Raw genomic sequence first — 14,627 nt, 5'->3', positions numbered from 1 at the left:
GCTACCTCCACACTGTCAGAAGTGCATTGTCTTTACTGAGAACTTAATTACTTCCATAGAAGAATAACGTAATACTCACACAACATTATCAAAATAGAACTATAGTGACAACTCCAGAGAAATTTTTAATCTGTCATTATGGTATGGTAATAATGTCATTATAGGAATGGTAATAAGACAAAGAAATGTTTCAACAAATTGGCTGGTAAACCAGTGACAGATTTCAGCTGATGATTTATTTCCTTTTCTTTAGAACAAAAAGATGGTGATCCCTTTCAGCACAAAGGAAGGAACAGGATTCTCAGTCTTCCCTCCGGTGTGAGAGAAAGCGGCATGAGAGATGAGAACTGATATGGATTAGTGCAAGATTGCTTACAGAATTTTGGAAACTGGCTTTAAGAGAGAAATGAATATGAAGTAGGAAGAGGAAAGACTTCTTTAAAAAAATGTTAATTTAGTTTTACCTGTAAATTAGTTCTCTAGGAACAGATGCAGTAAGTCAATTATTTTAGCTACCTCAGTATGAGTTTCCTTCAACTAATGTACCATTTTATGCCTTCCCTAAGCACACACAAAAGAAATACTCTCTAATTAAGTTTTGCAAATTGGAAATTTAAGTTAAAATAACTCTCTGTGCTTCTGATATGATAGCAGCTAGCCAACCTGCTTTGTTATGGGATAAATTTTAAGTATATATTGTCTTTGTGCTATTGCTTTTACAGAAGAATCCTCTCTGTGGTGATGAAAATCCTCTGAGCTAAACCAGTCTAAAAGTGTAGTTAGGGTATGTCTAGCAAGGCCATAAAATATTGATTAGGGGTTGCCTCCTCTCTAAGTATAGTGTCAGGTAATATTACACTTTAAAATTGCATTGAAAACAGTAATACCATTCTCCAGATATTTCTGTGTTCTCCTAGATTAATTGTCTATGATAAACTGCATTTAAAAAAAAAAAAAAAAAATCCCCTGTCCTTGTGTGGTTGTTTTAGCCAGCATACTAGCTGTGTATAAATTTTGTAAGGCATGTTAAAATTAGGAATCAGGTAAGTGTCTGCATTCCATTAACACCACTTACATATCACTATTCTCATTTCCAACCAAACACATTTTTAAGAACTCCTGAAGGGTATCCAAGACAAAAAATGATCTTTTTTTCTTTTTTATTATACGCTTGCTCATGCTAATTGAAGTCAGTTATCTAACGAGGATGTATGCCCAAAATCCTTAACTAAATAGTCATTATCTTTTATTTCACAGAATCACACTTCAATCAGAACAACCATACCCAGTAAGTAAATTGGATTTATGCTCTCAGATTTAATTTTTTTTTTTTTTCCTAGAGACTAGAGTTGAAAAAATAAGGCAGCTAAGTTCTAATCTTTGGTCTTCAACCCATTCAGTGAGTGACCGGAAGAAAGTCTTATTTGCCTTGTTATTCACCTTCGAACAGCAGTGATGAACACACACAAAAAGAACAGACAAGGACACTTAGTACAGAGGTGGACTAGTTGTACAGTAACAAGAACCTGGAACTGCTCAGTGAAGATTTTTTGGGTCTTCAAACTAACATAGCAGTTACTTCACTCCACGGTTACTGTCCTTACAGTTCGCAAAATGAGACCAGAGTATCCCAGAGGAAGCCTAACTAAAGATTCAAAAAATACATCCACAAAGGGGAAGAATTCAATTTACTTGAGCAACTCATTGCCTGGCATTTCCTAATTTGACAGCCTGACTTTGCTAATTTATTAATTTCAACCCAGTAAATATATCTGAGAAAAAGCATGTGATAGAAATGCTGTATTTAGATAAATAACTCTCTGTAATTACACAAACACATACTATACACATATAAGATATACACAGAAATAAAATAGCAACGTCAATGCTGGTGATAAAAAAAGATCTCTGCAGTTGTAGCTATCACAAACCTAAGTGTAATTTGGATGCCTCTCCCAAAACATTTTCTGCACGCAGGTACCAAGGTGAAAAAAAACCCGGTGTATAGTAACAGTAAGACTGGTATGCATATTGTCTTCAGAAGGAATTTTAAAAGTTTAAAAAAGCAAAGATGCAGCTTACAGATGGCTCTGTATTTTTGAAATATACAACTATAGCACAAGATAATCCTCTTTATAACAAGTGCTCTTGCTGAAAGGCAGAAATACAGAAATTTAATAATCTTCATACACATACAAATGCACAGCTAGAACTCAAGAAATATTAACAGTAGAAGCCTCAAGAAATTGACAGGCTATATCACAAAGAAGTTTTGTTGATCTTTTATGAGAGAGAAAAACTACAGTTAAAACACTAGCAATTTAACAAGATGGAGTTAAATCTTCAGCAACTTTAATAAAAACAGTTCTGAAAAAGATACTCGAGATGCCTAGGCACTCTAAAAAGAGAGTGCAGAGTAGAACCGAGTTGCATTCTACTGTGACTTCACTGAAAACATTTGAAAGATGTCCCTGCTACAAAACACTAGAACAACAGGAATTCAGTTCAGGTGGAAGCACAGTTTTCTGCCTTTTTTTTTTCTTTTTTCTTTCTACCACTCACATCTCTGAACTCTGTTTTCTGTCTAGTGAATAATAAATCCACCTAAAGGTATTAGAAGCTTCATACTAGAAGCTTTACAACTTGAATCACTGCACTTTTTAACCCTGCAGCACATTTACCTTACCTTTCATCCATTTATCACAGCACTTCATCTAAATTTAAAAGCTGATTTATGTAGACAGCAATACAGTCTTGTATTTTTCTTAAGATTTGAAAAAAATTCTTTTCACAGAATCACAGAGTCGCTGAGGTGTGAAGGGACCTCTGGAGATCATCTGGTCCAACTTCCCTGCTCAAAACAGGGTCAACTAGAGCAAGTTGCTCACGACCTTGTCCAGTCAGGTTTAGTATCTTGGAGGATGGAGACTCCACACCCCCTCTGGGCAATCTGTTCCAGTGTTCAATCACTCACAGTAAAGAAGTTCCTCCTATCAGGTATTTACACACATTGATAAGATCTGCCCTGAGCCATCTCTTATCAAGGCTACGTTATTCCAACTCTAGGTACCCAGTAATTCATTTCATAAATATGTTCTTTTTATCAGAACTGACCAAGACATTGGACTCCAGAGAAAAAACAATCACACAGAAGCCTAAGTTGAAAGGGACCTCTAGAGATCACGTGCTCCGACCTTCTGTTGAAAGCAGGGCTTTATCCAGGGTTATCCAGAGCCTTGTCAAGCAGAATCTTGAAAATTTCCAGCGAGGGAGATTCTACCAGTTCTCTGGGCAACATATTCCAGTGTTCACTTGGTCTCACAGTGAAGATTCCGCCCCCCCCCCCCGCTCCCTATAGCCAGACAATTTTCCCCTGAAGCAACTTCTGCTCGTTGCCTCTTCACCTGTCAATGAGCATCCTTGTGATGACAGCACCTCCATCTTCTCTATAACTACTAGATAGTGGAAGACTGTGATTAGATCCACCCTGAGCCACCTTTTCTCTAGAATGAAAAAACCCAATCCCTTCAACCTTTCTTCATATGTCGAGTTCTTTAATCCTCTAATCATCTTGGTGGAGATGTCTCTTCACAGGACTGTTTCCAGTTTTTCAATCTCTCCCCTGAACTGGGGGCACCAAAACTGGACACAGTATTCCAGGTGTGGCCTAACAAGAGCCAAGTAAAGTGGGATAATCACACCCCTTGATCTGCTGGCTGTGTTCTTGCTGATGCAGCCAGGATGTAGTTTGCCTTCACTGCTGCAAGGGTACACTGCTGACTCAAGTTTAGCTTGCTGTACACCAGGACCCCAGGTTCTTTTCAACAGAGCTAGCTACAGTCCAAATGGTCAGACTTCAGGCTACATTGTTCTTGGCATTTTCTGTCTCATGTCCAAGACCTCACATTTACTTTTGTTAAACTTCATGCAATTCTTGTTGCATAGGTGTCTCTGAACAGTGGCTCTTCTTTGTGGCTTATTTGCTGTCCTCCAAGTTTGGTATTACCCACAAACTTGGTGACAATGCATTCAATCCTGTCACCCAGATGGTTTATACAGTTACTGAGTAGTATCAGATCCAATATTGACCTTGAGAAACTCAACTCACGACCAGCTGCCAAGTTCAACTTTGAGCCATTAACCATCACCGTTTCAGCCTGACAGTTTGGCCAGTTTTCCACACATCTTGTGGTCCACTGATCCAGACCATATGTTATCAACAAGGATGTTCTGGGAGATTGTGACAATGCCTTGCTAGAATCAGGTAGATGATATGATGCCCAGAGCTCTCCCCTTATTAACTATGCAAGTTGTTTCATCATGGAAGCCAGTCAGGTTGGCCAAGCAGGATGTATCCATAGTAAATCCATGCTATCTTTTCTTAACCACTTCCTTGTCCTTTGTGTGCCTTGAAATAGCTTCTACGAGGACTTGTTCTACAATTTTCCCAGGGCCTGAATTAATGCTAACTGGTCCATATTTTCTGGATCTTCCACTTTGTCTTTTCTGTAGATGGGTGTCGTATTTGCCCTTTTCCAGTCATTCAGTACCTCTGATCTCCACGACCTTTCAAAGATGAGACAGTGGCTTTGCAATGATGTCAGCTAACTCCCAGCATCTTTGGATGCATCCCATGAGGTCTTCTCTATTTATGATGGAAAATAGAGACAATTTTTGAAGCAATGCTAATATTAAAAGACATTGTCTAACAAGGAATTGAGTCCTTTTGGATGGGCACAAACTGAATTTGAACAAGGTATTATGAATACATGGAGACTGAGTAGCAAGAAAATGGCATACGATTTAAAGTCAGTGTTTTCCACTATGGCTTTGGAAACAAACTGAATATGCAGGGCATGGAAAGTGTCGTCCTGTACCTGAAAAAAGGGCCTATGAGCAAAATGGGATAGCATTTATCTACCTAATAACAGCCACTATATCATAAAAGCAAAAATCAAGAAGGAGGTGTTATATGTATTTATAAATTACATAACAAGACAAGCATTCAGAGGTAGCTAAATTCTTGCTCACAAGACTTGCCAACAACACTACCATAAAAATAGAAATGATCTGGTTATTTCCCTCTCCAGAGTAAATCACATCATCTTGCCACTGACAATGAAAATTTCAAATAATTGTACTTTTTTTATTAACAGCATTTCATATGACATGCCTAACCACAAATAAACAATGCTGTGACGTGACTATCAGCTTGGCTTTACAAAAAGAGAACTACAAATAAAAGAATATTGAAGCAAAGGAATTTTTTTTTTTTTAATATTCTTAAGTTTTTTGCTTTGGTTGTTAATCCTGGGTTTTATTTGGAGTGAGATCTCAAAGGAAATCTCATTTTCCATAGGGAAAATCAGGTAGTTTAAAATATTTTAACACACTGCTTGATCTATCAGAAAAACGTACCCAGTTTTTTCCATTATGAGAAGCAATGGATTACACATTTCCTACCTGCTTTCCTGTCTGCGGTAATCTTGCTGCTGTTCTATTCTAATCATCGGCTTCACCATTCCTCGTTCGGCTGTGCTGGATGCTGATGATGTCCTGTCACCATCAAGCCTGCTGGTGCTCTAATTCAAAACAGCGGGACAGGTTCTTAGCATGCAAACATTGGATTAGCCAGTATTTGTGCTTGGCACTATTAAAATGAAGTGTCAATTTGAGGCTTGAAAAGAGATGGCAAAACAGAAGAGTACAGCACAGAATCCAGCAACTCAGCAGGTGTTTTCACCACAACGAAGCATTGAAGAGCACACTTGAATTCAAAAGATGACAATGGCCAGCTAGGGGCAGCTATTTGTTAATGCACAGCAAGAACATATAATGAAAATCTCAAACGTCTTTATTTAAAAGTTGCATAGTTATCAATACAAAGTAAGAATGAATAGTTAGTGAAAACTTTAGCTGAGAGACAAAGTTAAACATATTAACAGATTTAAAACTGGCTACGCTCCCCTACCCGGCTTCTGCAATAGCTCCAAGTGCTTACATTATTGATCCATGCCATAATTTATCCTGTTTTGAAGGCAAGTCTGATCTGCTAGACAGTACGTAATCTTCCAAGACAAGAAGTGGCAATTCAAACTATGCAATTTTTTATGTACAATTTCGTTTGTTTTCTTTCAGTGTCACAAGCTCCTTAATAAGAAGCTTTTAATTTATGATTTCCAATTACATCAAACCCTATCAGGAAGGGGAAAAACATGCTGCTTTAAGCAGCAAAATATGTAGCAATTATTTTTCAGTATAAACAGTTGAAAACAAAACATCAGTAAAATATGAAGTGTTTCCACATTTCCTAAGAAATTTCTAGGACTAAATAATTTGCTTTGACACAAGAAAACCTATCAAAAAGTGCATCTCAAAACAAGAGTTTGAACAAAATAGTTTTTTCAGTACTGACATGCCAATCCATGAATCACTTTTCATCACCAGGTCTCAGAGAACTTCAATGAAAGTTATTGTTACCCCTTTTCCAACTAGAAAAGCAAACTCATAAGAGCAACCGTTAGAAAACAAGTGATTCACCAGTGATTTAACAAGATGTCATGCACATTCTTAAACAGTACAACTCAAAAAAAGAAAAAAAAATTTCCCAAGCTTCCCTAGGTCCACTAAAAGTATTTTTCTAATGAGTCTGAAAAGAATGAGGTATGCTATACAATAATGTCAGAAACTCCAATTCTGAACAATTTTGAGGCATTTTAATAGTTTACAAAGTTGGGGTTTTTTCCTTCCAAAACATCACTAAATAAATTCCTATCAGAGGTAAAGAATGCATCCAAGATAAAAGAAAGCATTTTCACAAACAAAGCTACAAAGAAAGGAGAAAACCTGAATCAGAAGTCTGTGGCAAGAAAAAAAAAAAAAATTAAGACTATCAGAGTATTATTAATACCTACACTGCCACATCAATATCACTAAATTCCTTTACATGTATTTCAATTTGGTAACAGCAGTAATAAAACATAAAAGGAAATGCATTTCTGGGAGGACTACTACATTTCATACTGCTGAAATAATTCATTCTCTCATTTCATCTGAGGCATGTGATCATAGCACCAAGAAAGGCATTAACCACTGTGTCATTTTACTCTATTTGTTTGCTCTTGGAAAATGCAACTCTGGCACAGAATTTATTAACAGAAAGGCAGTGCAGAAAGAAAGCAAGAAAAGATTTTCACCTCATAAAATGTTTATAACTATGACTGCAGAGACAGTTTGTTTAGTCAATGCGTGTACGTGAGCTCTACTGAAGTCAAAAGTCACATCCATTAAATTTTAAAAGCCTAGTTAAATTAAAATTGAACATCCTTTCACATTTTATATAAAACTTTTATTTACCCTATTGCAGATGACAATAGTCATATGCTACCTACATGAGATAACGATGTATCATTTCTAAGATGAATCTCTACCTGCATGTACTCTGCCTTCAATAGGTCAGTTTGGGGAGAAACTATTCCAGGCTTGAGGAATTTCCCTTTCTAAACAAAGTTACTATTCTTGGCATGGAATGCATGCCAAATGCTAATACAAACTTAAATAGAACCATTTTGTGGAAAAATAACAAATAGTAGTAGTAGTAATAATAATGCTGCACATGATACCTAAGCCCACCCACAACAGGAAATGGCTGGGGAGAATGATGAACTGGCTGCACTTTACCAAATACTACTGATGTTATAATTTTGACCTATCTTACACATGATCTTTTATTATTTATTGCTAATTTAGCCATAATATAATACCTTGCTTGCTGGTAATGCTGTTCCACTGTGAACATCTCCCTCCAGATCAAATGTGGTTTCCTGAACAGCTCTAAAGGCAAGATAACATTTCAAGTACTTTTTAGAAATTACATTGTTAAACATGTAACAAACAAGGAACAGAGCAGCTAAAATCAGTAAATCAATATTCAAGAGGTATACCATAAGTCCAGTTAATATTCACTTTTTAAAACACTGTAATAATTCTTTACATAAAAACACTACAAATATTTGTAAAGATCATTTCCTTTGGAAAAACAGATTCTTAGTTACATTTTTTCCCCCAGTCAAGTGAGAAAATACAAATATACATAAGCATAATATAAATATAAAACCACATAAAAATACGTTCAAGGTACTGTATTCACTGTAGTAGACTTGATACAGTTTTTTGCTCAGCTCTTCAGTACTAAATGTACAAAAATCTTGATAATGTAAATCATTTCTAAATCATAGTAATGCATTTTATTATCTGCTTATTCTAAAGATTTAAAAAAAAAATTTGATTGTTCAAGCGGCAATAACCCTTTGCCAGAGATTTTGCTGTCCAGATAAAGCTCTGCAGTAGTACAGTGCTTTGCGGTTGACTATGTAAACCTGCAAGAGCATTTGTTTATTGATCTGCAGGCTAGATGTAGAATGAACTCAAGATTTAAGCAGAAATATTACATGACAGCTAAATGGCTGGAGGTCTTCCTGCAGACAGGTCCTACAACAAGCACACAGTGTACTTCCACAGTAAAATAAAGTGCAGAAAAAATAATGGTTAAAGTACAGATCTCTATTAACTCAGCAGATTAGCCAGAAGAGCCTCTTTTCCTAGGTATCTCTCTCATTCATCTCCAAGCCAATTTGTTTCTTTTCTAAACCACAGTATACTACAATAGTAGCCTCTTTTGGACCCGGAGAGGATGGAAGATGTAATGTTATTTTTTTCCATGCTATACAAGTCTGATTTTAAGATTGTTTCTCCTGAATATTTCTATAGCCACTAAACAGAATACCTGAACCCCTAGAAGTCACTAAATCTATAACCAGTATTTTTATTATGCACCTATCAAAAATATGAATATACAGAGAAACAACAGGACGGACTTCTGGACTGTTAGTCCTTGCAACACGGAAACTAGAAGATAAGTAATCACACTGTAAAAAGTGTTGCTATATTGAGACATTTAGTTCCCTATCTTGACAGTTTCATTTCATGACTACCCTACTTAATTTCTAAATCCTTCTAGTGGAATTTTAAAAGTTACTATCTGAGAAAAAGCAAAAACCAGGCTCTCTGAAAACATTCAGCGAATTCTTTACTTTTCCTGGAGGTTGGATGAACTTTGAAATACATTAACATAAGGCATTCCACTGCTTTTAACACAGATGTAAGCATCAGGAAAACTTGTCTGAATACTTCATAATGAAAAAGACACTTGCCAATCCTAAAAAAAATCACAAGGTGGAGCTCAAGTATTAAAATAGTTATTATATATTTAACACTTAAAAGCAGCTACTCAGAACTCATTTAAAGTCATGCTCTAGTCACAGGCCATTTATAATGCTCTCATTCTCTATTTTTTTCCAAGGCTCCTCCCTTCACCTCAGTGGGAAGAAAATAAATTTTACTCACCCAGTTTTGTGTCTCGGACCTTTGACCATAAGACTTGCATCAATAGGTCTTTTAGGAATAATATGGTCCTGAGTGGGATCCACAAACTTGAACACATGAGATGTCCCAAACTGAACCTTCATTCCACTTTGCAGCATAGTGGTTTCTGAAATACGCTGACCTTCCACGTAGGTTTCGGCATCAATGCTTCTTGGGGTTACAGTAACAACTCCATCCATATTAGTGAGGTCACAATGATGAGGCTGAATTCCTGGACCAAATAACTGGAAATAGAATTAATTAACATGGAATAAACTAAACTATACAGCAGCAGAAATTAAAACAAAAAGATTGAGCTGCAGCTTACCCTATTTACAGACTAGTAACTTAACTTTGCTTGCTTATGAATTTAATACAGAGGAGTGGTACTAAAATCAGTTGAGTTTCACTTCAATTTTCCTTGCAACAGAGATAATAAAACACGCATTTAACTAAAATGTGCAGCAGAAATCCATTAATGAAAAGTTTTTCACTTTTTTGGTCATATGCTGTTCAGAACTGTTTTCTTCTACTTCCTGTTTTGATGTGAAATCTCACAATGCAAGTATTTACAAGTCAACTAACTGCAGTGACGTGGACCCAGGGTGCTATAAGAGACTCCCTGGCACGAACTTCATACAACTATGTTTTTTTTATGTATTTAAGAAATCCTGCCTCACCCAAAGGGGTTGAGACTAGGAATTGAAAGCCATTAAGCAGTTACGATAACACTGATATGTACCATTTGATCCAGTGACAAAAAAAGAATACCCCGTTTTAAATAATGAAAGCCTTACTTTCCTCTTAAAGCAAGAGAGAGGAAATAAAATAAATCAGAGTTATGACCATTAACATGAAATTGCAGCAATATTTTACTCTTCTAGCTTTGAAAGGTATTCACAGAATATTTTACTAGTTTCCACAATTACACATAACTGACTAGAGAGCAGATCAGTTCTGTCATCTGAGTCTACCTTTTTTCCATACCTGAATGGAATTGTCATCAAATTTTTCTGTTCCAACTTCAGTGACACTTAGTTGTAGACGATAGAGCTTTGGCTTATCTCTGGAGTCAGAACCATCTGTGCAGCAAGTGACAAATATTAATTTGCAAGTTATTAAAGTTCAAATACACAGTATTTCTACATTATTGCAATTTAGTTCAGAGTAGCAATGTTCACCAAAAAAATAACTGAGTGATATTCTTTCAAGATTTGTTGGGAACTTAGTTGTTCATTGTAGTGTAAAAACATTGAAAGTAGACAGAGCCCACTCAGAGTGTCTGTTTTCTACAAGTGCAAAGAACAAAGTAATCAAGAACTACTATTCTGAACATACTTTGAAAAACTTCCTCTATTTCCTTAGTAGTTTAAGGAATACAATTTTTGTTAAATCTCTTTTATACAGGTATACCAATATGGGTTTAAAAGATTTAGAAAATAAGATATCTGCAGATCTCTATAATAATAGTATTTATTGAACTTACTAAAAGTACAGATTATCAGCAATATCTACTATCAGGTGGCCAACATGCCAAACTGTTTCCTATCCATCAGATACTGAAATAGGGCGATATTAAAAAAGAATCTTACAAAGCGTTTACTTATGACAGCTTTAGTCTTGATATACAGGACTAGCATTTCTGGCCTCATCTTTATGGTCCCATTGACCTATATTTTAATCTCGCAGAAAATGAGGTCAAAGATAAAGTTCGTCTTCCTTCTCCCCCCAGAAGAGCATATTGTCCAAATAGAATAAAATTTCACAAGATACACTGGATGCAGCACAGGATTTAGCTGCTGCCTTCACAGGCTAACACAGATGGGTTTTGGCATACATATAAATCCTCCCCACCTCCCAGAAAACACTACAACTTTAAATACTATCAGATACTAAAGTAATACTGTCACTTCTGACTTCTCTCCAATTTCTCCTCCAAAGAGAAGGTGCAAAAAAGGAAGGCTGCAAGACAAAGAATGTCTTACCTGTGGACATGAACAATGATTTCAAGTCATCCCCAAAAAGCATTAGAGAATATTATTAAAGCCTCAGCACATACAGCGATACTGTCTTCAGTAGGATACTAGTCATCTTCAAATTTTAAATGAAAGTCAATATAAGCAGAACCTCCATAAATCTAATTGTAAACTCCCAGCATTACTACCAGGATCTGTTTATTAAAATCAGAATGCAAGCCATTTAACCATACAATTTCACTTAGTCTATGAAGTCCTCTATCAATCCTTCAATGAACAGTATTTAAAGGAATTAAAAGTCAACAGCGCAGAGAAAACTTAACTGTTAAGAACCATACACTGACTAAAAGCAGAAGATACAAAGAAAGGAAGGCAACAGTACAAAAGAACGGAAAACACAAAGTGATTGGAGGGGGGAAGAAGCTGGGTTATCGATGAAGAATGGTACCAACAGAGTTTTACATGATTTTGACATGGGAAAAAGTATAACGGGTGCTCCTAGTAGTAAGCTTCTCCTGGGGGTGTTGTGATGTTATTGGGACATAAAGACATCAGCCAGAGACAGTCCATAGACTAGTACTATAAATACCAAAGTTAAGTGCTGATACTATAGTAATATCCAGTTATTGAACATACTTAGAATCAGTATCATAATGGTAGTATGTCATCCATCACAAAAGAAGTATTAAACATAAGAGCACTCAGTCCTCTAAACATTTTTCAGGCATAGGGATAAGCCTATTATTAAGTCCCAATGTATGAATCTATAGAGACATACATCTAATATCACTGTACAATAGAAAAGGTAATGCTAATACAGTATCTTCAGCAATTTAAATTGCGTGCAGTTTTTAATACTTAACAATGCTAATCAGAAATTATATGGTTGCATCTTCAATGTCAGCAAATGCAGACATGTAATATGCTACTGAATACATTTGGCTGCTTACCCCCAATTCTCTGAATCATTATGTCTCCCCACAACTTACACACCAAAACCTAGAGTAGCTCCTTCATTTATTTATTTATGAATCCAAAAGTCAAACATTTCCTCCTCCTACCCACATCCCATTTTGGTAAAACTGGCACCCAAAAGATACAAGATTCAGTTTGGCGGCAAGAACCCTTATTCAACATGCAGAAATACTGGAATTTTAAAAGTCAGTGGCATAAAAGTCAGGGCTAGTTATCTAGGGCTTTTGTTTTTAATTTCTTATGGCACTTTCTTCTAAGCCCTTTATATACAGATTACAGAACAGGCTTTACAATCTAGTGATTTCACCCCTATACTAAATATACTTCCCCCCGCCCCATACTTTTTCATTTTTGACATCTTAAAACAAACAAAAAAAAACCCCAAACCCACCAACTTTAAAATATTCCTACATATTTCTGAAATATTCTGTAAAATACATGATAAAAAATTACATTTTTCAAGAGTTTATTTAAGGTAACTTCTGGATCTCATTCCTGAGTTCAGCACTTGTGAATAATCAATCAATACCAAGTTCCTGCTAATAAATGTTTACCTCACACCACCATATATCCTCAATATAGACGCATGTCATGTAAAATGTGCTTTCATTTAAGAAGTATATTTTAGTATCACAATGTTTCTGCTGAGGCAAATTAAGACTGTTTTGTTTCTCTGGAGCGTCCAATGTAACAAGAAGAAACTTACTTTAAAAGCACAGCACTAGATACAAACATTTTTCTTCTCAGGAAAATGAGAAAAATTCAAGGAGTTACTAAAAGTTATTTAGAGCACACATGTAATCATCCATCAGTAAAAGCCAATTTCTACAGTAAAAGGTATCTTAATCTTGAAGACAATTACTACAAATTCTAAAAAGGATGAAAGGCCTTTTTGTTCTAGGGAAGGGATGCAGGAGGGAAGGAAGGTTGCATTATACTACAGTGTAGTCTTGTATTTCCTGTTTTTCAACAGTTAGAAGCTTGCCTAAATGTTGTTTGGAATGCATTCCTCAAGCTCACTGCAGCGGGATACAGATTCTGCCATACCTATGGCAAAGTCCCTGCTCCCCAAACCGTGACAGTCCAAGAAGGCTGTTCTTAGCCGCTAAGGACCAAACTTTAAAGACTTCTGATGGTTCAGAAAGGCAATACATACGATCTAAGTCATACGACTTAAGGTCCAGAAATTGGGGGGGGGGGGGGGCGCGGTGGGGAGGGGCGGCAGTGGAATATATCTGGGGTTTTTATCTGACACAACAATAATTTTATTTTAATTCAGAAATTTGAAAGGACAACGATCTCAGAAAGGTGGGCATTAATAATACAGAAAAAGCAGCAAGAGGCATAAGGAAAATGTATGAATTCTATACAAACTTGTTAATTTTATATGCGTGCATAAGTAAACACATGGCATGGAAGAAACATGTATTCTATTTATGGCACCCATGACTGAATAACATTAGCAGAGCTAAATATGTGCAGAAAACGTCTAGTTTTTGGGGGTTTTTTTAAGCTTAGAAAATTGAATTGGAATGTGCCTCCCAGACATGCCTCCAAGCCACAGGCTGAAGAAGCAAGAACTATGATTCCAGAGACCAAGTTAGACACTATTGCATACATTAAATTTAATTATCTACCTGACGAAGCTTTTCCCAGTGACATCATGTGAGGGTTCAAATAAACTTGGTACGATTTGCCCTTGAAATCAAGTTTCACAAATTATTTTCCCCCATGACAGAGTACACATACAAAGATACATATACATCTGTGTATACTGCGTATCGCAAATTGAAAAGTTGTATTTCAAGAGGTAACCCTCAATCAGAAAGCAGACCTTATCACCAAAGACCAGGCGGGAAACAGTGATTTAGAAAAAAGGGTTTTCAAAAACACAAAGGAATGTGAGTGTACAGTAAAAACCTCTATAAAACACACAGTGTAGAGTAAAAAGATGCACAGTATATTACTATTCACCTATAGTCACTAGTGAAATTGTTTATGTAAAACTTGTGAAAACTGTGGCTTTCTATCACTTTCCATGCTAAGGATGCAATACTAATAGGTTTCATGACTGGGTTTATGCAGTTAGGAGTCAACATTCACACTTAAAACAGCAGTATTATTAAAAAAAAAAACTGAACAGAAGTGTACAGTCACTGTAAGCACATCAACTCAGTGATTCATAATGCAAATGCACATTTTTGATTGACAGAAAAAGACAAGACAGGCCTCCCTTCATGGATATATATATTT

The 14,627-nt window shown here is 36.1% G+C and overlaps 1 protein-coding gene across 21 annotated transcripts in view; it reads right to left on the bottom strand.

Annotated features, from left to right (window-relative positions):
• Nucleotides 1-14,627, bottom strand: part of AFDN (afadin, adherens junction formation factor) — a 135,725-nt gene that overhangs the window by 63,580 nt on the left and 57,518 nt on the right. For all 21 annotated transcript variants that reach the window (XM_076334006.1, XM_076334010.1, XM_076334008.1 and 18 more), the window contains 4 exons: nt 10,411-10,505; nt 9,406-9,668; nt 7,764-7,833; nt 5,464-5,582 (listed from right to left, as the gene is read on the bottom strand). In XM_076334006.1, coding sequence (XP_076190121.1) covers nt 5,464-5,582; nt 7,764-7,833; nt 9,406-9,668; nt 10,411-10,505 — 547 coding nt within the window. The remainder of the gene's footprint in view (nt 1-5,463; nt 5,583-7,763; nt 7,834-9,405; nt 9,669-10,410; nt 10,506-14,627) is intronic.

This window comes from Aptenodytes patagonicus, chromosome 3 (assembly GCF_965638725.1).
Source record: "Aptenodytes patagonicus chromosome 3, bAptPat1.pri.cur, whole genome shotgun sequence".
Taxonomy (NCBI): domain Eukaryota; kingdom Metazoa; phylum Chordata; class Aves; order Sphenisciformes; family Spheniscidae; genus Aptenodytes; species Aptenodytes patagonicus.
This window is presented reverse-complemented; position numbering and strand designations above follow the sequence as displayed.